Source organism: Lycium barbarum, chromosome 4 (assembly GCF_019175385.1).
Source record: "Lycium barbarum isolate Lr01 chromosome 4, ASM1917538v2, whole genome shotgun sequence".
NCBI classification, from domain to species: Eukaryota; Viridiplantae; Streptophyta; class Magnoliopsida; order Solanales; family Solanaceae; genus Lycium; species Lycium barbarum.
The window spans coordinates 53731128-53757822 of record NC_083340.1 but is presented as its reverse complement, the minus strand read 5'-3'; the positions used below and the strand labels follow the sequence as shown (position 1 = coordinate 53757822).

At 38.4% G+C, this 26695-nt stretch overlaps 1 protein-coding gene across 1 annotated transcript in view; it reads left to right on the top strand.

Annotated features, from left to right (window-relative positions):
• The first annotated feature begins 701 nt into the window (after nucleotides 1–701).
• LOC132637494 (uncharacterized) overlaps nucleotides 702–26695 on the top strand; it is a 38902-nt gene continuing 12908 nt past the window's right edge. The window contains exons 1-2 of the mRNA XM_060354574.1: nucleotides 702–1466; nucleotides 1683–2397. Of these exons, the coding sequence (XP_060210557.1) occupies nucleotides 702–1466; nucleotides 1683–2397 (1480 nt within the window). The remainder of the gene's footprint in view (nucleotides 1467–1682; nucleotides 2398–26695) is intronic.

Below are 26695 nucleotides of genomic sequence, written 5' to 3'. Positions count from 1 at the left end.
AATAGACCTGATTTAACAAGTCGAGTGCTTACAGCTAAAATAGAAGAGCTGAAGACAGATATACTAAAACGAAATATCTATGGAAAAGTTGTGGCTTTTATGTACACTATGGAGTTTCAGAAACGAGGTCTACCCCATGCTCATTTTCTTATTATACTAAGTAACGAGCACAAACTGTTGACAGTAGAGGCGTACAATGATATAATTAGAGCAGAATTATCAGTTGGTAAAGCAGAACCAGATTTGCGTAAGCTTGTCGCTAAGCATATGATGCACGGTCCTTGCGGTAGTTTAGACCTGATTAATTCTTGTACGAAAAAAAGGGTTATTGCAAGTTCAAATATCCAAAAATGTTTGTCGATCAAATATCGAAAGAAAGCGATTCTTATCCGGTGTATAAAAAAAATATAGGGGAAGTTGTGAAAGTAAGAGAACAATCTTTAGATAACTCTTGGTTGGTTCCATACAATCCATATTTGCTTGGCAAATTCAACTGTCATATAAATGTTGAAATTTGCTTCGACATCAAAGTCGTGAAATATCTCTACAAGTACATTTGTAAAGGACATGACAAAATTGCATTCTCTGTACAAAATAACGATACAAACATAGAGATAGATGAAGTAAAAGAATATTGGTCTGCTAGATGGGTATCACCTCTGGAATCAGTTTGACGTTTCTTTAGTTTTCCTATAAGTGAAATGTCTCCCAACGTTTATCGTCTTCAGCTACATCTTAAAGGCCAACAATTTGTTTCTTTTAAGAGCAATGCAAATATAAATATGATTGTGAACAATCCGATGATTAGAAAAACGATGTTAACAGAATTCTTCTATATGAACAAAATTGACAAATATGCTATAGAACTCAATTTATTGTACAAAGAATTCCCGGAACATTTTGAGTGGTCATCCAATGAGAAATTTTGGGCACGCAGACAAAAATGTTGTGCTGTTGGACACGTTGTCACAATTCATCCCACAGAAGGAGAACGATATTATCTTAGATTACTACTAATGCAAGTACGAGGACCGACATCGTATGCAGATCTTCTGACAGTGAATGGAGAGCCTTGTAGCACCTTCAGAGAATCTGTGGAGAAAAGAGGATTGTTACACTGTGATAACAGTTTAATAGAGTGTATGTATGAAGTTGCAGATTATCAGATGCCATATAGTTTAAGGTGTTTATTTGCTACATTATTGGTCTATTGCAGTCCCGCCAACCCAAGAAAATTATGGGAACAATTTGAAGAATCGATGACCGGAGACTATAAAGTGTTGCAAACTACTGAAAGAAGGGAAATTCGATATCAAGCTTTAAATCATATAAACAACATTTTACATTACATGGGTCATGATGTAAATGAATATGAACTCATCCCAGAAAATATCAGGTCTTCTGCTGTAGCAAAAGAGGCAAAAGTTGTTCATTTTGAAAGATCTATTACTGTCAGCGAATATGATGTACTCTTACATAAGATATTAAACAAGAATAAAATGATTGCATATAATGTGATTACCGACAGAATATTTTCAAATAAAGGAGGTGCATTTTTTGTAGATGGTCCAGGAGGAACCGGGATTTTTTTTTATATCGTGCTTTATAACTGTGTGATCTATGGGATATATAGCTTTAATGATAGCTACCTGTGGTGTTTCTGCTTCCATTCTCCCAGGTAGACATACTGCACATTCCGTTTTAAAATTCCTATTGACCTTGATGAAAATACAAGTTGTAACAATAGCAAGGAGAGCTCGCTTGCAGGTCTAATCCGAGATGCAAAATTGATTGTGTGGGATGAGGTATCTATGGCCAAAAAAAGAATGTTAGAAGTTCTTGATCATTTGTTAAAAGATCTGATGGATACAAGTGCATTATTTGGTGGCAAAGTTGTAGTTTTAGGAGTTGATTTCAGACAAACTCTTCCTTTTGTGCGATATGGGAAAAAGGAAGATTTCATTGCCGAAAGCTTGTTATATTCTAGCATTTGGAACGAACTTGAAAAATTGCAGTTATTTGAGAATATGAGAGAGAAAACAGATCTTGCGTTTTGTGATTATCTACTAAGAATTGGAAATGGACAAGAACAAGCCAGCTCAACAAACAAAATTGAAATTCTAGAGTCTTTGATTATCCCTTACACAACTGAAAGAGAATCGCTAGATAAGCTATTAGCAGCAACATATTCAAATTTGAATTCACCATACTCTAATCCATCTCCCACAGATTCCTGTATGATCTTGACAACAAAAAATTATTTTATCAATGAACTTAATGACATGCTTATCGATCGATTTACAGGAAAGTCAAAAACATTTATTGGCACTGACGAGGCTCTTGAATTTAACAATCAGACACAATTTAAAGATCTGCTGCACACTTTAAATCCTGCAGGTTTGCCTCCTTACATATTACATTTAAAATAGAATTGTCCAATTATATCTGTTGATACCTAATTTTTGACCTCCCATAATTTATTTTAATTACTCAGAGTCCTTGGATGATAAAGGGAGTGGACCATGCATTTTTAGAGGTCGAAATGATTTTATAAAATTATTTAGGTTAATATTTTGCCATTCTTATTTGGTAAAATAATTTCTATAATATTCTAAACCATTTAGGAATTAATTGGCATATTTTACAACAATTATGAGTTATTTGCTAGTTTAACCAAAGAGAAAGTAATTTTTAAATAATTGTTTATTTGATTGTTCAAATTGCCAAAAAATCAATTAGCAAATATTTTATTCCATTTAATCCAAGGAATTTGATTAATTAAAATAATTGACCATTTTACCCCTCAATCCTTAATTATGTATATTTATTGTGCATTTGCATAAATTGTTAGAATTGATCATGGTTAATCCAGTGTTTAATTGTGATTAAATTCCACAATAATTAGCTGATTAGTTAATTATGGTCTTGATTGAAAGAACCAAATTTATTGGTTCAAATCAATTAAGGTCACTATTACAAATTGGCCTTTAATTGTTTAATTGTTTTTGTTATGGCCACAATTGAAATAACCAATTCATGGTTTAAGGAAATTGGGGTCATTTTTACAAAATTAGCCTCTTAGTGGATTAATTGACTTGATTATGACCTTAATTGAATAACCAAATTCATTGGCTCAAATTAATTAAAGTCATTATTGTAATTTAACTTTAAATTGGTTAATAAGGCCAAATAGGGCCATAATTGAAATAACCAATTAGATTAAAATCAATTAAGGTTGTATTCGCAAAGTTAAGCCCATTTACATAATTAGCCGATTTTAAATCAATTAATCAGAATTATGTCTTGATTAGGTTGTAATTGGAATAATATGGTTAATAATCAACCATTTTAAACTTTACCTGCTTATTCCATTAACCCACCTTATCATTTATACGCGTATATACATTAAATGTACATATACATATACATTATATAAACATGTAAAAGGGCCATTTTCATTTCTTCATAATCTGGACCTAGTCTAGTCCATAAATGGACTAAGACCCGGCCCAAATCCTTTTAGTTTAAGGAGGATACCCCCTTTAACATTTCATTTCATACCAAACACACCCCGACCCCCTCATCTCCTTCCCCTTTTCACCTAAAAACCCAAGTAGCCGCCCTCATTTTATCTCTCTCTCTCTGTTACACCGCGGAAAAATTCATGTCAGTGCACAGTGAATGGATTAACGCAGGAAAAGAAGTATAGGATGTTTCCACAAGTAAGAAGTAGTACTTAACAGTTCCTATTAAGATCCCAAAGACGTTTGAGGCAAGAGAAGAAAGTTCGTTAGGAAAGGCGAAGTATACGTTGTGTTTCAGAAAAGATTTACGAAGTACCGAATTAATGTTGACTTAACGATGTCTTAAAAAAAGTTATCACACCCCTTATATTGTTAATGAAGTGTTAAACAAGTGTTAAGAAGGTTCCATAAGGATTAGAGGCAAAACGAGTCGATGAGGACAAGCTTCGGAAAACTATGGGTTGTACGGCTCACTATACGGACCGTACAAAAGACACGGACCGTATATATGACCGTATAACCTGCCCAGAATTGGGATATCCATTGGAACCATTATACGGTCACACATACGGACCGTATAAATTGTACAGACCGTATGTGTATCCGTATAATTGTATCAGGGCAGATTTTTAAGTCGATATAAGGGACCCCAAGTTCACTTATTTCATTTCATTTTTCTCTCCACACTTCATCTACAAGAATCCAAGGGAAATCAAGGATCAACTTCATCAAACCAAGGGAATTAAGTGCAAGAAGCTCACTAGGGTTCATCCAAGACAAGAAATCTCTTTGGAAGTGGAACTAGGGTTTTGCTGAAGTGAATTGTTTCCATCCAAAGATCATTCCCACACTATCAAAGGTAAGTTTTATGATCAGTTTATGTTGTTTAGGGTATTGAGGGGTTAAAAGACTTGGATTATGGAATGAGATAGAAAATGGGTTATAAGTATGAGAATAGTGACATTGTTGAGTAGTAGCTTAATATGAATCATGATTCTTGATATGTCGTGAATATAATTATGTTATAAATGATATTAAGAACATGGGAGAAACATTATATAAGGATGAATATAATGTTGTATTGAGACCAAGGTTATGGGTAATTTGAAATGGAATTGAGAGACATGAATAATGTGGGATGAAGGAAGATTGTTGGTTATGATACGATGAATGTTATTATTCACGTTTGGGAGTTGATATATGATATGGAGAAAGTTGTATAAACAAAGGAGATGCTGCCCAATTTTCTCTAGCTGTAGTTCAAGCATGCTTATGTTATCGATTATCTAATATTAGCACGGACTCTCTTGAGGGTAGAAACGTGAATATTGGAGGGGAATGCTCAAGCGATAGCGTAGCTAAACGAAAAGGTATGTAAGGATAGTCCCTTCTTTCTAAGGCATGATACTTATGATATGATTTTCCCTATCTTTCCATGACTTTCTTACATTCCGAACACTATGAGTCAATGTTGAAAAAGAGCTTCTTATGAGATAAAGATAAGAGATACGTTATGAGTACGATAATGATGATGAAGAGCCTAAGTTTAAAGATCCTTATGCGACCCTTTGATGTGGCTTATTGTTGTTACACTCACCTTATCATGTTAGTTCCTTCAAGGTGAGGCAGAATGCTTATGAATACTCCATAATGGGATCGGGGGTTCACGACCTTAAATCACCCCGATAGAGTATAGTTGTATTTGTGTTTTTATGCATACATTATGATAAGTATATAATGATGAGATTACACCGCGCCTATAGGTCCAGGCAGACACCGCTAAGGCGGGCAGCGTATACACCATGTCTAGATGGCATGGGCAGACACCACTAGTGGGCGGCATGAGTTGTTTACCCCAGACGCGGGAGGCTTGGACGCGGGCTAATGATGATCACACCGTACCTATATGGTCGGACAGCTTATATATATATATATATATGCATACATGATATGATGATGTTTATGAAGTAAGTTAGCATGCACTATTTCAATCTTAAGTGACAGTCAGTTACAGGTTGTTCCTTACTTGATGTCTCTTTATTTCATCGATATATTATTGTTGTTCATGCCTTATATACTCAGTATAATGTTCATACTGACGTCCTTTCTCTTTGGACGCTGTGTTCATGCCCACAGGTAAACAGGGAGGCGACCCAGATTCATAGGAGCTGATCAGCGGGATTACGAGAGCGCTCCATTATTCCGGAGGTGCTATTTGATTTATTGTTTTGTGTACATATTTGGGCACGACGGGGTCCTGTCCCGTCCTTATGTCTAGTACTCTAGTAGAGACTCGTAGATACGTATGTGTGGGTAGTATGGTCTCATGATTTCCTCATTGTATATATATATATATATATATATATATTATTTTGATAGCCCGAGAGGCTCATGTACATAAAGGTAGATATGTTTGAAAGTGAAAATGGTTTCCCTATGGTTAGAAGTGTGAGAATGATAAGTGAATGCAGGATGAGTATGATGAGTAGTAGAATGAGTGGTGCTCGGTAGTTAGCTCCGGGTACCCGTCATAGCCCCTAGTTGGGTCGTGACAAAAGTGGTATCAGAGCAGTTCAGTCCTAGGTTGTGTCTACGAGCCGTGTCGAACAGAGTCTCATTTGTGGGTGTGAAGCGCGCCACTTATAAACAAGAGGCTGCGGGGCATTTAGGAAAAATGACCATTCTTCTTCTTACTAGATCGTGCGACAGAGCCATGTTATAAGATTTTCTCCTCCCTAATTGTGCGTTATGATTTTAGTGATGCCGCCAAAGAGAAAAGCCGCAGCCGCCCCGAAGGGCAAGGCTACGATAGAAAGGCGGATAGAAAGGGAGCCGCTAACTAATGCAGAAGAAGGTGAATCACATAATGAGGCTCCATCTAACACCTCTCCTACTCCACCTATTATAGAAGAACATGAGGGGGCTTCAGTTCCAGCTCCTATGCCTACCGTTCCTCCACCGGCTGCTTCGGGTCAACAAATGACCGAAGCTATCCATTTATTGACACAGCTAGTTGCCGCTCAGGCACAACGGCAGGGTACAGGTTCAGGTGACAGGGCGAGTAGTACTCGAGCCCGGGATTTTATGAGTTTAAACCCTCCAGAGTTTTTCGGGTCAAAGCTGGATGAAGACCCGTAAGGTTTTATTGATGAGATGTTGAGGACATTGAAAATTATCCATGCCTCCGATACGGAATCTGTAGAATTGACATCATACAGACTCCGGGATGTAGCAGTCCTATGGTACAACAATTGGGTATCCTCAAGAAAGGAAAATGCACCTCCCCGGGTTTGACAATAATTTGTAGATGCCTTCATCCGTCACTATTTGCCACCCGAGGTTCGTCGGGCCAGAGCGGATAAATTCTTAAATTTGAAGCAGGGAAATATGAGTGCCCAGGAGTATAGCCTTCACTTTAACTCATTGTCTAGATATGCTCCGACTATGGTGGCCGATATAGGAGATCGAGTGCATAGATTTGTGAGTGGCCTACGACCATATTTATTCAAAGATTGCTTGACAGTTTCGTTGGAAGAGGGGATGGATATTTCCCGTATTCAGGCCCATGCCCAGAACTTAGAGGAGCAGCAGCACCCGCAAAGGGGTGAGCGTGATATTGATAGAGGGAAGAGTAAGAGGGCCAAATCTGTGGGTGCCGGTAGTGACTATAGTGGGGGATCGAGACAGTCACATTCTAGATATTCCGGCCAGTCGGAGACTAGTGCACCTCCCCGGTTTGCAGGCAGGAGATTTTACTGCTCCATTCATTCAGGACAGGGTCAGAGTTCGAGGGTCTCAGGTTCCCAGTTTGGAGGCGATTATAGCCAGAGGAGACCACCAGTACCACGATGCAGCCAGTTCTGTAGATTACATTCCGATCAGTGTCGTCGAGGTTCAGATGCTTGCTATGCTCGTGGTCAGGTTGGGCACATGATGCGAGACTGTCTATCGATGAGTGGTAAAGTTGGGGTTCAGCCCACAAGATCAGCAGCTGGTTCTTCTTCCGTACGCCCGATAGGGCAGACTCCCCAGATTCTAGCAGGTCGAGGTAGAGGCAGAGGGGGAGCGTCCAGTTCAGGTGGTACCCAGCCCCGAATCTATGATCTAGCCGGACGACAGGATCTTGAGTCCTTCCCGAATGTGGTTACAGGTATGCTATCTATATTATCTCATGAGGCCTATGCATTGATAGATTTGGGTTCTATGTTATCTTATATTACCCCATATATTGCTAGTCGTATTGAGGTGGAACCTGAGCCAATTAAACCTTTTGAGGTATCTACTCCAGTTGGTGATCCCGTGATAGCTAGACAAGTATACAAGAATTGTGTAATTGTAGTATGTGATCGTCAAACTAAAATTGATTTAGTTGAGCTGGAGATGTTAGATTTTGATGCGATTATGAGCATGGATTGGTTGGCCTCATGTTATGCCAGTGTCGATTGCCGAATGAAAGTAGTTCGATTTCAATTTCCGGGAGAACCCGTGCTTGAATGGAAAGGTAATACAGCATCTCCAAGAGGTAGGTTTATTTCCTACCTTAAGGTAAGAAAAATGATAGCTAAAGGCTATATTTATCACCTAGTCCGAGTTCATGACACCGAAGCAAAGCCACCAATTTTTGAATCCGTCCCGGTAGTGAATGAGTTTCCGGATGTATTTCCAGATGAACTCCCAGGCCTTCCTCCGAAAAGAGAGATTGACTTTGTTATTGATGTGTTACCGGATACTCAACCAATTTCTATTCCTCCTTACTGAATGGCTCCTGCAGAATTGAAAGAGCTGAAGGCTCAATTGAAAATTTGCTTGAGAAGGGGTTTATTAGGCCCAGTTCATCGCCGTGGGGAGCACCAGTCCTATTTGTGAGGAAGAAAGATGGTTCCCTACAGATGTGCATTGATTATAGGCAACTGAACTAGGTGAAGATAAAGAATAAATATCCACTACTAAGAATTGATGATCTGTTTGACTAGTTACAGGGCGCCAAGTGGTTTTCCTAAATAGATATGAGGTCAGGCTATCATCAGGTGAGAGTTAGAGAAGAAGATATTCCCAAGACAGCTTTCCGAACGAGATATGGCCACTATGAATTTCGAGTGATGTCATTTGGGTTGACTAATGCTCCGGCAGTATTCATGAATCTGATGAATAATGTATTCAGGCCTCTTTTAGACCTGTTTGTGATCGTGTTTATTGATGATATTCTTGTATACTCTCGGACAGAATCCGAGCATGCATACCACTTAGGCATTGTCCTTGGGATTGTTCGTACTCGGGAATTGTATGCAAAATTTTCAAAATGCGAGTTTTGGCTAAATTCTGTGACTTTTCTGGGCCATGTTATTTCAGCTGATGGCATCCGGGTTGATACCCAGAAAATTGAAGCTAGGAAGACTTGGCCAAGGCCTACAACGCCTACAGAAGTCCGTAGTTTTCTGGGATTGGCAGGTTATTATAGAAGATTCGTGGAAGGATTTTCCTCTATTTCAGCACCATTGACGAAGCTAACTTAGAAGTTAGCAAAATTTCAATCGACTGATGCTTGTGAACGCAGTTTCTTGGAGTTAAAGGATAGGTTAACTTCAGCCCCAATACTGACACTCGCAGAAGGGCCAGATGGTTATGTCGTATATTGTGATGCTTCCGGTGTTGGGTTAGGATGTGTGTTGATACAGCACGGTAAAGTCATTGCCTATGCTTCAAGGCAGTTGTGAAAACACGAAAAGAATTATCCAACTCATGATCTTGAATTGGCTGTGGTTATTCATGCACTAAAGATGTGGAGACAATACTTGTATGGTATACATGTTGATATTTATACGGATCACAAGATTCTCCAGTATATTTTCAAGCAGAAGGAATTAAATCTACGGCAGAGGAGGTGGTTGGAATTATTGAAAGACTATGACGTGAGTATTTTATACCTCCCCGGAAAGGCGAATGTAGTGGCAGATGCACTTAGCCGCAAATCAATGGGTATTTTATGTGAGGTCCCTCCGGAGAAGAAAGAATTAATTCGTGAACTCCACCAACTAGCCAGCCTCGGAGTTCGCCAAATTGATTCAGGCAGTGCAGGAATTGATATTAATAATCCAACTGTTTCATCCTTAGATATGGAGGTGAAAGAGCATCAATATGAAGATCCTCAGTTGAGCCACTCTAGGGATACATTTCATGAGAAAGAGAAGTCTCCATTTGAAATCTCTGCAGATGGAGTACTTATATACCGAGACAGGCTATGTGTTCCAAATGTTGCAGAACTACGTCGTCAAATTCTAGAAGAAGCTCATTTCTCTCGGTATTCTATTCACCCAGGAGCAACAAAGATGTATCACGATCTTAAACTAATGTATTGGTGGGATGGAATGAAGAAGGACATAGCGGAATTTATAGCTCAATGTCCAAATTGCCAACAAGTGAAAATTGAACATCAAAAGCCGTGAGGATTATTACAAGCCATGGAAATCCCTACTTGGAAATGGGAAGTGATTAACATGGATTTCATTGTAGGTTTACCTCGTTCCCGAAGCAAATATGACTCCATATGGGTGATCGTGGACACTCACGAAAGCAACACATTTTCTTCCAGTCAAAACCACACATTCAGCAGAAGATTATGCAAGGTTACATCTCAAGGAGATAGTGTGACTCCATGGTGTTCCGATGTCTATTATCACAGATAGAGGAGCACAATTTACAGCTAAGTTCTGGAAGTCTTTCCAAGAAGGTTTGGGTACTCAGGTAATCCTTAGCAGAACATTTCATCCACAAACTGACGGGCAAGCCAAACGCACTATCCAGACGTTGGAAGATATGTTATGGGCATGTGTACTAGATTTTGGTGGTAGTTGGGATGACCACTTAACCCTTATCGAATTTGCTTACAACAATAGTTATCATTCCAGTATTCAAATGGCCCCGTATTAAGCTCTATATGGAAGAAAGTGCAGATCGCCAATCGGATGGTTTGAAGTCGGGGAGGCTCAGTTAATAGGTCCAGAATTGATTCAACAAGCGATGGAAAAGGTCAAGATTATCCGAGATCGACTGTTGACAGCCCAAAGTCGCCAAAAATCTTATGCGGACAACCGTCGGCGAGACTTAGAATTCCAAGTTGATGATTGGGTATTATTAAAGGTATCACCGATGAAAGGTGTGATAAGATTTGACAAGAAGGGAAAATTGAGTCCTCGATACATTGGACCTTATAAGATTGTCCGTAGGATAGGCCAAGTAGCATATGAATTGGATTTACCCTCAGAACTTGAATCAGTCCATCCAGTTTTCCATGTCTCAATGCTCCGCAAGTGTGTCGGAGATCCTTCTAGGATCGTGCCGGTAGATGATATTCAAGTGATGGATAAGTTGACCTATGAAGAGGTACCTATTGCTATACTCGATAGGCAAGTACGGAGGCTTAGAAACAAAGAAGTAGCTTCAGTCAAGGTCTTATGGAGAAATAATAACCGAGAAGAAAGGACTTGGGAAGCGGAAGAAAATATGAAGTCCAAGTACCCGCACTTGTTTCAACACCCGGGAGATATTCAAGATGAGACATTAACATCATGAGGTATATAAGCTTTCTTTTCATGCTTTCGGACGCGTGTGGCCTTAAATTTATTGTTATTGTGTTGTCGCCTTGTGAGGCAATATTATTATGGGTTGTTGTGACAGGGCGGTAGTGCCATATTATAGGGGAAACTCTGGTGAAATTTTCGTAGAATTCCCAAGAACTTAACATTCGAGGATGAATGTTTTTAAAGGGGGGAAGAATGTTACACCTCGGAAAAATTCATGTCAGTGCACAGTGAATGGATTAACGCAGGAAAAGAAGTATAGGATGTTTCCACAAGTAAGAAGTAGTACTTAACAGTTCCTATTAAGGTCCCAAAGACGTTTGAGGCAAGAGAAGAAAGTTCGTTAGGAAAGGCGAAGTATACGTTGTGTTTCGGAAAAGATTTACGAAGTACCGAATTAATGTTGACTTAACGATGTCTTAAAGAAGAGTTATAACACCCCTTATATTGTTAATGAAGTGTTAAACAAGTGTTAAGAAGGTTCCATAAGGATTAGAAGCAAAACGAGTCGACGAGGACAAGCTTCGGAAAACTATGGGTTGTACGGCTCACTATACGGACCGTACAAAAGACACGGCCCGTATATATGACCGTATAACCTGCCCAGAATTGGGATATCCACTGGAACCATTATACGGTCACACATACGGACCGTATAAATTGTACAGACCGTATGTGTGTCCGTATAATTGTGTCGGGGCAGATTTTTAAGTTGATATAAGGGACCCCAAGTTCACTTATTTGATTTCCTTTTTCTCTCCACACTTCATCTACAAGAATACAAGGGAAATCAAGGATCAAATTCATCAAACCATGGGAATTAAGTGCAAGAAGCTCACTAGGGTTCATCCAAGACAAGAAATCTCTTTGGAAGTGGAACTAGGGTTTTGCTGAAGTGAATTGTTTCCATCCAAAGCTCATTCCCACACTATCAAAGGTAAGTTTTATGATCAGTTTATGTTGTTTAGGGTATTGAGGGGTTAAAAGACTTGGATTATGGAATGAGATAGAAAATGGGTTATAAGTATGAGAATAGTGACATTGTTGTGTAGTAGCTTAATATGAATCATGATTCTTGATATGTCGTGAATATAATTATGTTATAAATGATATTAAGAACATGGGAGAAACATTATATAAGGATGAATATAATGTTGTATTGCGACCATGGTTATGGGTAATTTGAAATGGAATTGGGAGACTTGAATAATGTTGGATGAAGGAAGATTGTTGGTTATGATACGATGAATGTTATTATTCACGTTTGGGAGTTGATATATGATATGGAGAAAGTTGTATAAACAAAGGAGATGCTGCCCAATTTTCTCTAGCTGTAGTTCAAGCATGCTTATGTTATCGATTATCTAATATTAGCACGAACTCTCTTGAGGGTAGAAACGTGAATATTGGAGGGGAATGCTCAAGTGATAGCGTAGCTAAACGAAAAGGTATGTAAGACTAGTCCCTTCTTTCTAAGGCATGATTCTTATGATATGATTTTCCCTATCTTTCCATGACTTTCTTACATTCCGAACACTATGAGTCAATGTTGAAAAAGAGCTTCTTATGAGATAAAGATAAGAGATACGTTATGAGTACGATAATGATGATGAAGAGCCTAAGTTTAAAGATCCTTATGCGACCCTTTGATGTGGCTTATTGTTGTTACGCTCACCTTATCATGTTAGTTCCTTCAAGGTGAGGCAGAATGCTTATGAATACTCCATAATGGGATCGGGGGTTCACGACCTTAAATCACCCCGATAGAGTAAAGTTATATTTGTGTTTTTATGCATACATTATGATAAGTATATGATGATGAGATTACACCGCGCCTATAGGGCCAGGCAGACACCGCTAAGGCGGGCAGCGTATACACCATGTCTAGATGGCATGGGCAGACACCACTAGTGGGCGGCATGAGTTGTTTACCCCAGACGCGGGAGGCTTGGACGCGGGCTAATGATGATCACACCGTACCTATATGGTCGGACATCTTATATATATATATATATATATGCATACATGATATGATGATGTTTATGAAGTAAGTTAGCATGCACTATTTCAATCTTAAGTGACAGTCAGTTACAGGTTGTTCCTTACTTGATGTCTCTTTATTTCATCGATATATTATTGTTGTTCATGCCTTATATACTCAGTATAATGTTCGTACTGACGTCCTTTCTCTTTGGACGCTGTGTTCATGCCCACAGGTAAACAGGGAGGCGACCCAGATTCATAGGAGCTGATCAGCGGGATTACGAGAGCGCTCCATTATTCCGGAGGTGCTATTTGATTTATTGTTTTGTGTACATATTTTGGCACGACGGGGTCCTGTCCCGTCGTTATGTCTAGTACTCTAGTAGAGGCTCGTAGATACGTATGTGTGGGTAGTATGGTCTCATGATTTCCTCATTGTATATATATATTATTTTGATAGCCCGAGAGGCTCATGTACATAAAGGTAGATATGTTTGAAAGTGAAAATGGTTTCCCTATGGTTAGAAGTGTGAGAATGATAAGTGAATGCCGGATGAGTATGATGAGTAGTAGAATGAGTGGTGCTCGGTAGTTAGCTCCGGGTACCCGTCATAGCCCCTTGTTGGGTCGTGACAAAAGTGGTATCAGAGCAGTTCAGTCCTAGGTTGTGTCTACGAGCCGTGTCCAATAGAGTCTCATTTGTGGGTGTGAAGCGCACCACATTTATAAACAAGAGGCTGCGGGGCATTTAGGAAAAATCTTTTATCTATCCGTAGCAACTTATCGTGTAGGTCCCTTTTCCTTCCTTTGTTCATTTTATTTTACTTGATTTTTATATCTTACATCCTACTATAGAAAACCTTAAGTCCTTTTTATCAATTGTCGCTTGTAAATCACAATATCATTACAACGACTCTATCATTAGTGCATTTGTCTCCATTCTAGTATCACATCGCCATCCTTTACAATGCCCCTTGAGTTATTTGCTCCCAATGTCACATGGTTCAAGGTCTTCGCGGATGATTTCCAGTACAGCCTCAGATGCCTGCTCAATTCGTATTCATTTATTTACCAGTCGTTAAACTTATTTCTGCACGACTCTCACTCTTAGTTTTAGAATCTATATCTATCAATCTTAGGGTCCATCATCCCAATCTCTACACTTGTATTCTCTTTACTCGCTTTCCCCCTTTAAGGGTTTTACTTGTACCATTCTTAATTCCGTTGCCTCACCTTCAAATATTTAATTCACATACCCCTTACTATACTATATCTCATTTATGTTGTTTCCCATAATTTATAACTACGATAATTCATGTGGGAGGTCTTAACATACTCATCTTGCAGTTTTGTAATCGAGTGATACGATTGGCATAGCAATCCGAACAAGAATGTATTTTACTTAGCTCCTTTGGTAGTTATAAGTCAATATCTAAATCCGCTCCAATTAACAATTTTTTTTTTTTCAAGTTGACTTCCCTTTTTGTCATTGCCTGCCATCATTTCTTGTCATTGAAGAACCTCTATGCTAGACTTTTCTTTAACAAGGTCTTATAAGCTTCCTCATCTACTGCCCCATGGCTCGCCTGTTGGTTTCATACTTGCATTCACCCTTTATTCATATGGAACATGTCACATCTTTAGTCGTTTCCTTGCTATACTTTACTTACTGTGTATCCCAGTTCTCGCTATGTCCTCATTATATCCTGATCATAATCAACTCTATAGAGTGACACTTCTTGGTATCATTTACAAATCTTGCTCATAAAATAGATTAAACCTTGCGAAGTGAGCATACTTAAACTGTTACTCTTTCTGATTATCCCTATTTCACTTACCACATAAGTCATTTCACCAATGTATTTACATTCATTATAGCCCTTCATATTCGTATCTCTGTCTCCGTGATGCCGTTACTTTATTTTGCTAATAAACTTATCGTATCTTCCTCGTGCTTATCCCTCCAATCAATACTTCAGTATCACACTCTATTGGAGTTACCCTTTTTCTCCTATGACATGCTTTAGTGCTACCTTATAACTATTGTTACTATCCATCCAATAGTATTTAACTCACCTGTTGTAGTTGTTAATGATACTCCTAACTTAATCTCGTCCTGCCATTACCTTGTTGCGCAACATCTCTTCTCGCTAGAACATGTCACAAGCTTATATCTTATCTCCTTTAGATTCTAGGAAAATTTCGGCAGAGTTTCTCTTGTAAACTTAACAATCCCGAACCTGCGCATAGCCCAGAAAACACGTCCGATGTCTCAATAGGACATATGTCAGAACACACATAATACGTAAACGAACAACACAAGATACTTACCATTAAAGGATATAAATAATAGAGCTTGTCTCATAGGTTGTGCCTGCACATTCGATCTATAATTCCAACATATATATACATATTATTTATATTCACTCGCTGTCAATCAAATTACTCGTAAATCATGATTATGGCTATAACTGGGTCACTAACAAGCGTAGACATCTCAATTTGCTTGATTGGCCCAGACGTTTCCTCCAACACAGTCAATAACATCAGAAGTAATATATGACGGCATAGGGCCCGAATCAATCGATGCATACATATCGTAAAAGGATACTGACAATATACCTGGAACAATATCAGGGAAAGACTCAAGATCCTGTCGCTCAGCTAATGCATGGATATGATGCCGGGATCCACTTGGACTAGGCGTCTCTCTTTGGTCTCTACCACCACCTACTAACATCTGTGGCCCTGGCCTTGGGGGGCGTACCGATGACGAAGAGCCAACTACCACTCTCGTAGTCCGAACCTTATCTTTACCACATAGCGATGGGCAGTCGCGCTTAAAATGGCCTGGCCGAGCACAGGCATAACAAACATCCGAGCCAAAGCGGCAGGGTCCCCGATGTAACCTGCGACGCTGAGTACATCGTGGTACCGAGAATCTCGTCTGACTAGAACCACTCCGAATTCGGGAACTGGAAACTATGAGACTCTGGGGTGACCTAGAATAAATAGATCCATCAAATCTGGGTCTAGGAAACTGCGGAGGAGCACCACTTGTCAAACGCACTGAGGGCCTAGAGAATTGTTGCCTCGGATCACCCCTAAACTCATGATCAAACCCTGAAGAATTATCTCCCTTTCTCCAACCCCTGTTATCGTGGCCCACATCCTGCCGCTGAGCCTGAGCGGCAATCAATTGAGTCAGTAAAAGAATAACCTGTCTCATCTCTTGGCCCGAGGCATCTGGGGGAGGAACGGGGGATGCTGGAGCTAAAGTTGAGGCTCCCCTTTGATCCTCTAAAGTGGGTGAAGTATGGGAAAACCGAGGTGGGGCCTTATTCTGGGGTTCGCCCTCCTCCATATCTATAGACGGCTCTCGCTCGAGCCCTTCTTCAACCACCATCTTGCCCTTCTGGGCTGCCGTAGCTTTTCCTTTCATCAGCTTTGCTGAAATTATAACGCACCGTTAGGGAGGGGATAATCTTATAATATAGCTCTATCGCACGATCTCTTATGATGAAAGATGGTCATTTTTCCTAAATGCCCTGTAGCCTCCTGTTTATTAGTGTGGCGCGCAACACACCATAAACAAGACTCTACTAGACACGGCTCGTAGACACTTCCTAGGACTGAATTGCTCTGATACCACTTTTGTCACGACCCAGCTAAGGGCCGCGACGGGTACCCGGGGCTAACCACCGAGCACCGCTCGTTCTATTACTCATCTTACTCATTTAATGCCTTTTGATCAATTTATATTCAAATCATAAAGAAATCATTTTTCGTTTGAAAAACATAAGTACTTTTATATGCATAAGCCTTTCGGCTATCAAAACAATACATATACGTAGCAGCAATCTCGTGAGACCATCTAACCCACACTGCGTATCTACGAGCCTCTACTAGAGTACTAGACATATGGACGGGACAAGACCCCGTCATGCCCAAAATATACATGTACACAAAAGAATAATCATAAGCACCTCCGAATGATGGAGTGCTCTCAAATCAGCTGCTAGCTCCTATGAGTCTGCGCCGTCTCCCTGTCTACCTGTGGGCATGAACACAGTGTCCAAAGAAAACGGACGTCAGTACGAATATTGTACTGAGTATGTAAGGCATATCAATGAAAATACGTCAATGAGATAAAGGAAGCGTCAATGAGATAAAGCAACTGTATATGACTGTCACTTATAAAAGGAAAAGCACATGCGGACTTACTTCATATCCATCATCATATCATATATTGCTGCGGAACGTGCAGCTCGATCCATATATCATCATATATAAATATATTGTCGCAGAACGAACGACCCGATCCATATATCATCATATATTAATATATTGCTGCGGAACGAACGACCCGATCCATCACCCATATATCCTGCGTCCGGGATGATATCATAAGATACCAGCTGATCAGGTGGCTATGCGTCTATAGCGCCTCACCTTTCCCCATGTCCCCTATGTACATATACATATCATATACACATATAATATACGTAGCATGCATGAGAGGCCAAGGAAAGTTATGTTTCTATCGGAGTGACGTAAGGTCGGTAACCTCCGATTATATTATGGAATAATTGTCATAACTTTGTCTCACCTTGAAGGAACAACTATTATAAGGTGAGACTATCAATGAAGAATAGCATTAGGAGAACATAGAATAAAGTCATAAATCTCATAAGGTGTCAATTCACATACTTTGGAATCTTTTAAAAATAGTCATCATCCATGAATAAAATCGAGAAATCAATAAGTAGCTCAACATTCTTATATCGTTATTGAAATCATAAACATGAAACCTTTAAACCCGGAATCATCATCATCATAATCAAGTAGGAAAATATTCTTATCTTTGACATCATCGTTGTCATTACAAAAACATGTCCGTCATTATAATCATAAAAGCTTACAAAATCATAAACCTTTGTTTTGGAGAGCTACAGACATTTTGGAAAACATTTACGGGTTATCAGGCAAGGAATCATAGAATTCTAATTTTTGAAAACAAAGAGGTCATGAAAGAATTTATGAAATCGTAACATAAGAATCATGCCTTTGAAAGAAAGGGACGAGCCTCAACATACCTTTCTCGTTTAAGCAATCTAGCGTTCGCTTATTCTCCTTCAATGTCACGTCTCTACCTTCAAAAGAGGATTCGTACTAACATTAGTTAATCAACTATAAGAACGCACCACTATTTCTAGAGAAACTTGGGCAGCACTTCCTTTGTTTATACTACTTTTCCCATGTTCTATATCAACTCCCAACACTCACAACAACAATCACAATATAGCAATCAACAATCATCATTCATATACAATGGCCATGATCCACCATTTCTCTTCATTTTTCCCACATTTATGGTTTTGGGTTTGCTATCGTATTTTCTCATGCATCACACTTATCTCATGGTTTACATGTCATTTATAACGTATTCATACTCATAACACACTAACATTCATGATTCAATTCAAACCTTCATCCAACAATGTCACTATTCACCTTTCATGACCCATTTCCTACACTCTTCTTCAATCCAAGCATTTTTACTTATCAACACTTTAATCATTATGAGAAAGTCATGAAACTTACCTTAGATAGTGATTGAACAAGTCTTGAGTGGAGCTACTCCTCTAGCACCAAAACCCTACTTCACTTCCCTTGGGTTTTCTTGTATTGAATGAACTTTGGCTAGGTTTCATACACTTGGGTTCATAGATTTGGTGTTATTGATCATGGATTTCCCTTGAATTTTCTTGTGGATGAATGTTAGAGAGTGTTCTAGAGGTTTTCTTGACCAAGAATGGTGAAAAATATGATGTTTGGTCGAGTTGGGTCTATTTATAGTAGTCCAGAAAATTCTGGACCGACACAACATGCGTCACACTTTGCGGGACGCAAAGCATGCTTTGCTAAACGCATGTTGTGTCGCAAACCATGCAGGACCTCAAGAATTTCACTGGCACACTTTGCTGCGCAACTGCGTGGCCGCATGTCGTGTTTGCTGGGCGCATGTTGCGCCGCAAAGTGCGCCAGAATGTGATATTTTGCCCAACCAGTCTGTCGTAGAATGGCTAACTTTTGATCCCGATATGATGTGATGGCCCACGACCTATGGTTGGAAAGATCTTTCAATTATCTACAACTTTCATCCTTAGCGTTTTTCCAAATTCAAACTTATAATGGCGTTTTGGCCCCTCCAAATCAGATCATCCGAAAATGTTTCCTTAAATCGCCCTTTTGGGATGGCTTATGCCCATACTTGGCTTATGGATCCTTCCCGAAACTTACTTAACACTTCATTACCAATATAAGGGACATTATAACTCTTCTCCAAAATGTCATTAAGCCATCAATAATTCGATACTCGAAATTCTTGCCCGACACATAACATATACCATGCTTTTCTTAACAACCTTCGTCTCCTACCTCAAATGTCTTTGAAATCTCATTTAGAATCATTAAATATTATTTCTTACTTATCAAAACATCGTATGCATCATGCCCTTCGTCAGTCAATTCACTGTGCATGAACGAAAAATTTTCCGAGGTGTAACATTAGTATTTTTGGGGGGTTCTATAAATAAAACCCCATTAAATTTAATTCAACAAGGTTTTTGATACCCAAAAGGCTTGAATCTTGAGGATTTAACTCAAATTTAGGCCACTTATAAAAAAAATAAATTAGACTAAGATTTTAAAGAAGTTGAGTCTTCCTAGTTCTAAAACTTTTTTTTTTCTGTTTGTATGGCTGAGTTCTTTGATTGGAAGCACTAAGGCTCCAAGTTCAATCTTGTTCGCGGCTGCACATAAAAAAGGTAACCATTTATCTTGTTGTTACTTTTCTTATAGTCTTCTTTGTTTAGTTTGAGTATTTGTAATTTGCTTAGTTTAGGTGTATTGTCAGTGTGAATTATAATTAGCTAAGGTGTTATTCTGAGAATATTGTTTGATACCTATGGTGTATGTGTGGTTATGATTGATCATTAGTATTCTTGTGATTTAGTTTAGACATGATATGATTCTGCCTTGTTTAAGCATGTTAGTGCAATCAACGAGCCCTTATCTTATTGCTTATCTGAGCAAAATGGTTCAAAATACTTGAGAAATGTTGAAATAAGGTTGAGTTTAGAAGAATATTGTTGGAGTTTAAGGTTCAGAACTTACTATGATCACTGGGAATAGATTTGAATAATTTGCCACTGTAAAAATAGAATAGGTGAAGTGTCAATGATATCTGTTGCTTGTCCAACTTCAATATGCGTACTTTGTTTGGCCATTAGATATCTAAGCTAATCGGTTCATTAGTCATGATTGGTAATTAAGTGGATTTTGTAAACTAAAGATGTCTAATCCTGTATAAAGAGTCAACTTCATTTAAGTACAGGTGATCCAGTCCCATGTAATCTTCTGAATTGATAAAATTAAATGAGTTTAAAACTTGTCTCACCATAAGTGACTTTGGGTAATCATCGTGGGGACAAGACTGAATCCAATTTACCCTTCCTTGAGTAAGTCTGAGATTAGAGGTCTTCATATTGTCTTAGCTATTTTCATGAGGGTTTTTTCTCCTAATTTTAAAAGAAATAAGGGGAAGAAGAGTGCAATCTGAGTCTGTCCAGGTATTGTATGTATATGCTGTTTGAATCATTATAGGAATTAGTGTTTAAATATTGGATAAGTAATGGACATGGTAAATAGATAATATAATTTGGTCTTGTCTTAAGGTTAAAGTTGTACTGTTCTGGCTTTGTTCTTAGCCTATCCTTTCTTAAAACCAACTTCAAAATGAGGTGTATATGTTATATCCCGTATTTTGTACATTCGGATATGTCAAGATAATTGCAAGAAGTTAAGGGCAAGGCTATATTTATGATCTTGTTTAACACACAAGTTGTTTATGAAAATTATTGATGTGGAAATATTAAGAAAGGCTAGGGGTAAAAAGGAAAATTCACAAGGTGGCTCATGGAAATATTAAGGTAAATTTGGGGTTAAAAGTTGATTTTGGAAAGTTAATAAATCTTGAACAAAAAGGGCCAAGTGGCCGTGTAATAGAGTGTGGGCCTTGGCCCACATGGATGCATTATATAATTAGATAAAAGATGACTAATTCATCACATTTATCATCTTCATCACTTAAGAAGTTTGAAGAAACTTGAAGAAGAAAAAAAGAATCCATATTCGGCCAAGGTGACCAAAAATTGAGGTCCAAAAATCTTGATCAAAAAATTATTTTCTCCTAGCAAATCAACCAATTGGAAGGTCCTCTTTAACGTGAAGTAGTTGTTGGAGCAAGCAAAACACTTATTTGTGCACTTTACCACCCTAGCCAAGTTGAGAAGTGTAGTGAAGAAAGGTAAGGTTTAATCTTCTTTTTATATGTTATGGATGGTTTGTGTATGTTGTAGTATGTAGAAATGAATGAAAATCATGAAATTATGTGTGTTGGGGTTGAGCCGTGTAGGTGGGTGCTTGGCCGTGTATGTGATGTGTTGTGTAGGAATGATGAACCAATTTTTACTTAGTACTTTGGTTGTTGTCGTTATGGATTCTATGATGAAGATGAAAGTTCAATAATTATAGTTGAAGTTGTAATTGTTGGAGAGTTGTTTTAGAAGCTAATGTGATCTTAATACCACTTCTTGTATTTATGGAAAATAATGTTATTAGTGTGTGAATTGTTGGTGTAGTTCATGAATTTGAAAAAAGGAAATGTGTTGTTATTGCTATTGTTGCATTTTGGAGGTTTCGGGTGGAGTGGCATATTGGTTAGATTATTTTGAATATTGTGCGGATTGTTTGAAGTGTTCTTGAGTATTGTTTGAATGGTTTCGGATTAGTATTTGAGTGTGCGAGCATTGGTGTTAGCTTGATTGTATGTAGTTGAAGTGAATGTAAATGGAATGCCGTCGGATTATGTAAAAGGGAGTTGCTAATGTTAGAATGTGTTTTGAATTAAGTGTTGATGTTGTTAGTATGGTTGTTGGTATTGTTGTTGATGATTTGGCCGAGTTGAATTCTCGGGGTTGTTGAATTTACAGGGGAAATGCTGCCCAAATTTCTGTAGACAAGTGCTAGCTTAGGATTGAATTCCTAAGTACTTGTAGCTAACGTTTGATATTTAATGACGTTATTGTAGATCTTGGGGAGCCCGAGACTTGAGTTGGGATTAGCTTAGGAAGCGGGCAAGGTATGTAAAGCTTACCCTTTCTTTCTTTTGACATGCCTTAGATGTAAATAAGATGTGATACAAACCTCGGGGTAACTCCTTTCATAAGATCCGAGCATGTCGACGATTCTTATTCACTTCTTGATGTTACACTCCTAATATAGTCGAACTATGGTCCTTAGGTCTTTTGTATAATTGGATAATGAACGTGTATACAAAACTTTGTTTTTTTAAAGGTCTTATGTCGAATAATGTCTCTAACTTTCTTAGACGAGAGCTCGGATCGCTCCGATACGTTCTTAGAGAGTTTTAAAGCGAATAATGTCTGTAACTTTCGTAGGCGGTCTCGGATTGCTTTGAATCGTTCGTAAAGGTTCCTATAGTAAATTGCCCATAACTTTCTTATACTAAATCGGATTGACTCAAAACGTGTTTATGATCTTTCAGGTGTCGGTAAGTGTACTTGTCTATCGTGTCTTAAAAATTGATTTATGTGCATATAGTTTCTCACTACTCTGCTCGTGCATGCTGTTATTATATCCTTCGCCGAGTCCCGGGCCGGTTTTGTCATCGTGCGCACTATGTTATATTCGGCAGTATGATGTGTTACGGTTCCCCGAGTCCCCCACTAGCGGGCCAGGTACCGTTTATGTATGTTATGGTGTTATGATGTGTTATGTTGCTATGATGTGTTACAGAGATGTTACGGGGATATGAAATCTTCTGGAGTATGATGTGCTGTGGCGCCAATGACGGGGTGGCGACCATGTTCCCGAGCCCTATACATGATTTTGACATGCATTATTTGCGCTTCAAAAACAAGCATTTTGGTATTTTTATTCTTGTACTCGTTTTCCATACTTCTTATTTCAGTTATGATCCTGATTATTGTATTTCACGCTTTATATACTCAGTACCTATTTCGTACTGACCCCCTTTCTTCGGGGGCTGCGTTTCATGCCCGCAGGTACAGACGCTCATTCTGGTGACCCGCCAGCTTAGCACATCTATTATGCTATTTTGAAGTGCTCCCCTTGTTCCGGAGCCTACATTCTGGTATAGACTCTTCCGTTGTATATATGTATGTATATGTTCAGGGGTACGGCGGGGCCCTGTCCCGTCATCTGATTCTGTTGTCTTTCTTAGAGGCTTGTAGACATACATGTGGGTTGTGAATAGTTACTGTTCAGTTATGTCTGTGTGATTTATGTCTTAAGCGGTTCCATTTGCTCTAACAGCCTTATCGGCTTGTATGTATATACGTATATATATTTCTGGGGCGATGTGTTTTACGACAGCCTTGCCGGCTTCTGTGTGATACTTTTATTTATATGCGACCTCTTGAGACGACGCCTGATCTTCATATCTAGATAAGTCATTTGTACGCCGATTCTGGTAAGTGAGTGTGTACGGGTGTCCAGCTCGGGCACTAGTCATGGCCCACGGGGTTGGGTCGTGACAGTATATGATTCTGTTGAGATTTTCATGATCAAAAGGGCTAAAATCACTTCATGACTATAATACTAGTGTAGGGTAGTTGAAGATGTTAAAACCTGTGTCATGATTGGTTTAAATGTTCAATTGGACTTGGTTTAGGGGATGGTATTTGGAGAAGCATAAGTGTGTATAAATGAGTTATAAAACACTTGACGTGAGGGAACCTTTTAAAAGGCACCTTAAGGAGAGGGTTAAGCATGAACAAGTATAACTTTGATCATAGCACTTCCCTCCAAATATGGGGTGCCATGGTATATCCTACATGTCTATGGGGTGTATATTCATATTGTCCATACACCTAGCCCTCCAACTGCTATCAATAAACCAAAGGGGAGGCGGGAACCAGAAAATGAATTTGTCAAATGTTGAACAAGCTGTTAAACGATGAAAAAGGAAATTGGTCACTTCAGGTTGCCAACTCCTAGAAACAGACCTGGTAGAAATCTTGGTGTCTAAGTCTCATTATGATATGAAATCCCAGGTCATTGGAATCATTAAGGTTGTCTTGTTTAAATAATTTGTCTAAAATAAGTAGTGAGTCTATCCATGAGTAGTTTTGGTTGATTTCTGAAAAATAAGAAGGGCATTGGTTAAGTCTGAGGTACTGATAATGAGGTTGAGTCTTGAAGTAAATACTAAAACAACCACGTCATTTAGTTTGTTGTTTTTTTTTGTGCCATACTTTTCCTATGAGGTCTTGTTGAAATTAGAGGACAGGGCTTTCATTTATCAAAGTGACAATGCATATTCTCCTTGCTACATGCATGTTCTTTCCATCGTTGAATTGACTAAAGTAATTGCTCATCCCCATAATGCCTATAGTTGTGCCTGAATTTGCTGAACTTTACCTTCCTCATGCTATTTTTGCTTGGTTAAGCCGTTGTCAAGCTCTTTCTTGTGTCTTAGACTTCCTGGTTCCTCAACTTCCCAGTGATCATTTGGGTTGTAGGCTCTTGTTGCAGTTTGGTATTGTCTATGCCTTATAAACCAAATATGTGTTGGTCTGATTTCATAATGATTTCCATAGGAACTGTTGGTCATTTGAAAACTGCATAAGGAGATAGCATGAGCTGTTTGGTCCGGTAAATATCTATTTTTTTTTTGGATTAATTTTAGCCTTAGTCTAGATTGGATGTGACTCTTAAAACTGGAAATAGTATTAGGAGGTTAGATGGTTATAAGGAAGATTTAAATTTAAGGAATAGATATACACAAAGTGTATAGGGATGGGTAAAAAGGGAATATGGATATACACACGATATACATTTGATACACATACCATATGTGTATGCCGTGGATATATCAAGTGTATATCTGAACAAAGCAGATGTATGCCATGAATATAAATGGAATAGACTTCTTTTAGGCTTTAATCTTAGCCCAAACTTAGACTTAGCAAGGATGTGGGCCTGGCCCATTTTAAAATAATATAAGAGCTATTCAGATGTCACTTAGCCCAAAATAGGAGGCAAATGGGGCTCGGGTAGTTTCTTTTATATTCAACCTTGGGCTGCCAAAGCCTAATAACCTGAAATAATATGTATATGCATATGTGTTGCCTTTTATATGTATGTTATGTATAAGTGTGATAAGTGCAGTCGTATATTTGCTAATCGGGGTCCTTTTGTTTGTCTTCCCTCCTCCTCTGCATGGCCACTCGGGCCGGTTCAAAGCCCAACAGGTCACTTCTTTCACAATAAAGGGTCCGAGAACGTGAAAGGGAAGCAAGTATTATAGACGTATATGAAGGCCCAGAACATGGGTGAAAATGGCCAACTAGGGGCTTGGTAAGCCCCTAGCCCAACTCACTTTTATTTGCGCATTTGTATTTTGATGTTGTATTTGTATTTGTATATTTGTAAAACGCTTGTACTTATTGGAATTTTTATGGTTATGAACTAGTCGTCTTACAACGGTGCTTACGCCGTTTAGTAGACCTTAAGTCCCCAAACAAACTTCAAAAACCCGAATTAAATATAATGATTTCAAGATTAAAAGAATAACAAAAAAAATGATTTTGATATAAATCAAATAGAAAAGCTTAAAAGATTTCAAAATTTACAAGTATTATAGTGTTTTCGTTTAACAAACCGGATCAACATCTTGGAAGCAAAAGGAATACATTTTGGCAAATTTCAGATAAGTTCTGGACTAAAGCCAAGTCTCTTACAAATAATTTGGGTCAAGCCTAACAAAAAATTAAAATAATAATAATAATAATAATAATAATAATAATAATAATAATAATAATAATAATAATTTGGGCTAAAACCCACCTAGAAACAAGCACATTTGGGCCAACCCATCTGATCTTCAAAAGGGAAAAAGAACAAATGGGCTAGGCCCACCGAACGCCCTTTTCTTTATTACAAATACATTTTGGGCTTAAGTCCATTCCAAAAGCAGAAATCAGTTTCATAAATACACGTATACAAGGATTCATAATAATAAAAGCAAACCATTTAAGTTAAATCATTTAAATAAGTGAAAAACGTTCGTAAATACTAGGTAAGGCGTTCAAACATATTATGCAGATTGGCCCGAATGAAAGTGTATGATTATAACAAAATATATACAAACATATGTGTATCAAAAACTAGAAGATTTTTACACTTTTTTTTTTATGTATAAAGTACATTATCCTTATATATAAAAGGAAACTACTCTTATCCGGATATTATAAGTCCGAACCTAAAATACCATATATAAGGGGGATATATTCAAAAAAAAAATTCGAAATTAAATGATGTGCAATAATGACAGTCTTTTATAAATGTGGGAAGCAAACATTAAATAAACAATTAAAGCAAATAATCATATACACTGGAATTCAAAGGTCAACCGTATAGTACGGATCCTTAATACTAGAGTGCCTAACACCTTCCCTAGGGGTTCACCAGAAGCCTTACCTAAAACTTTGAATTACGCAG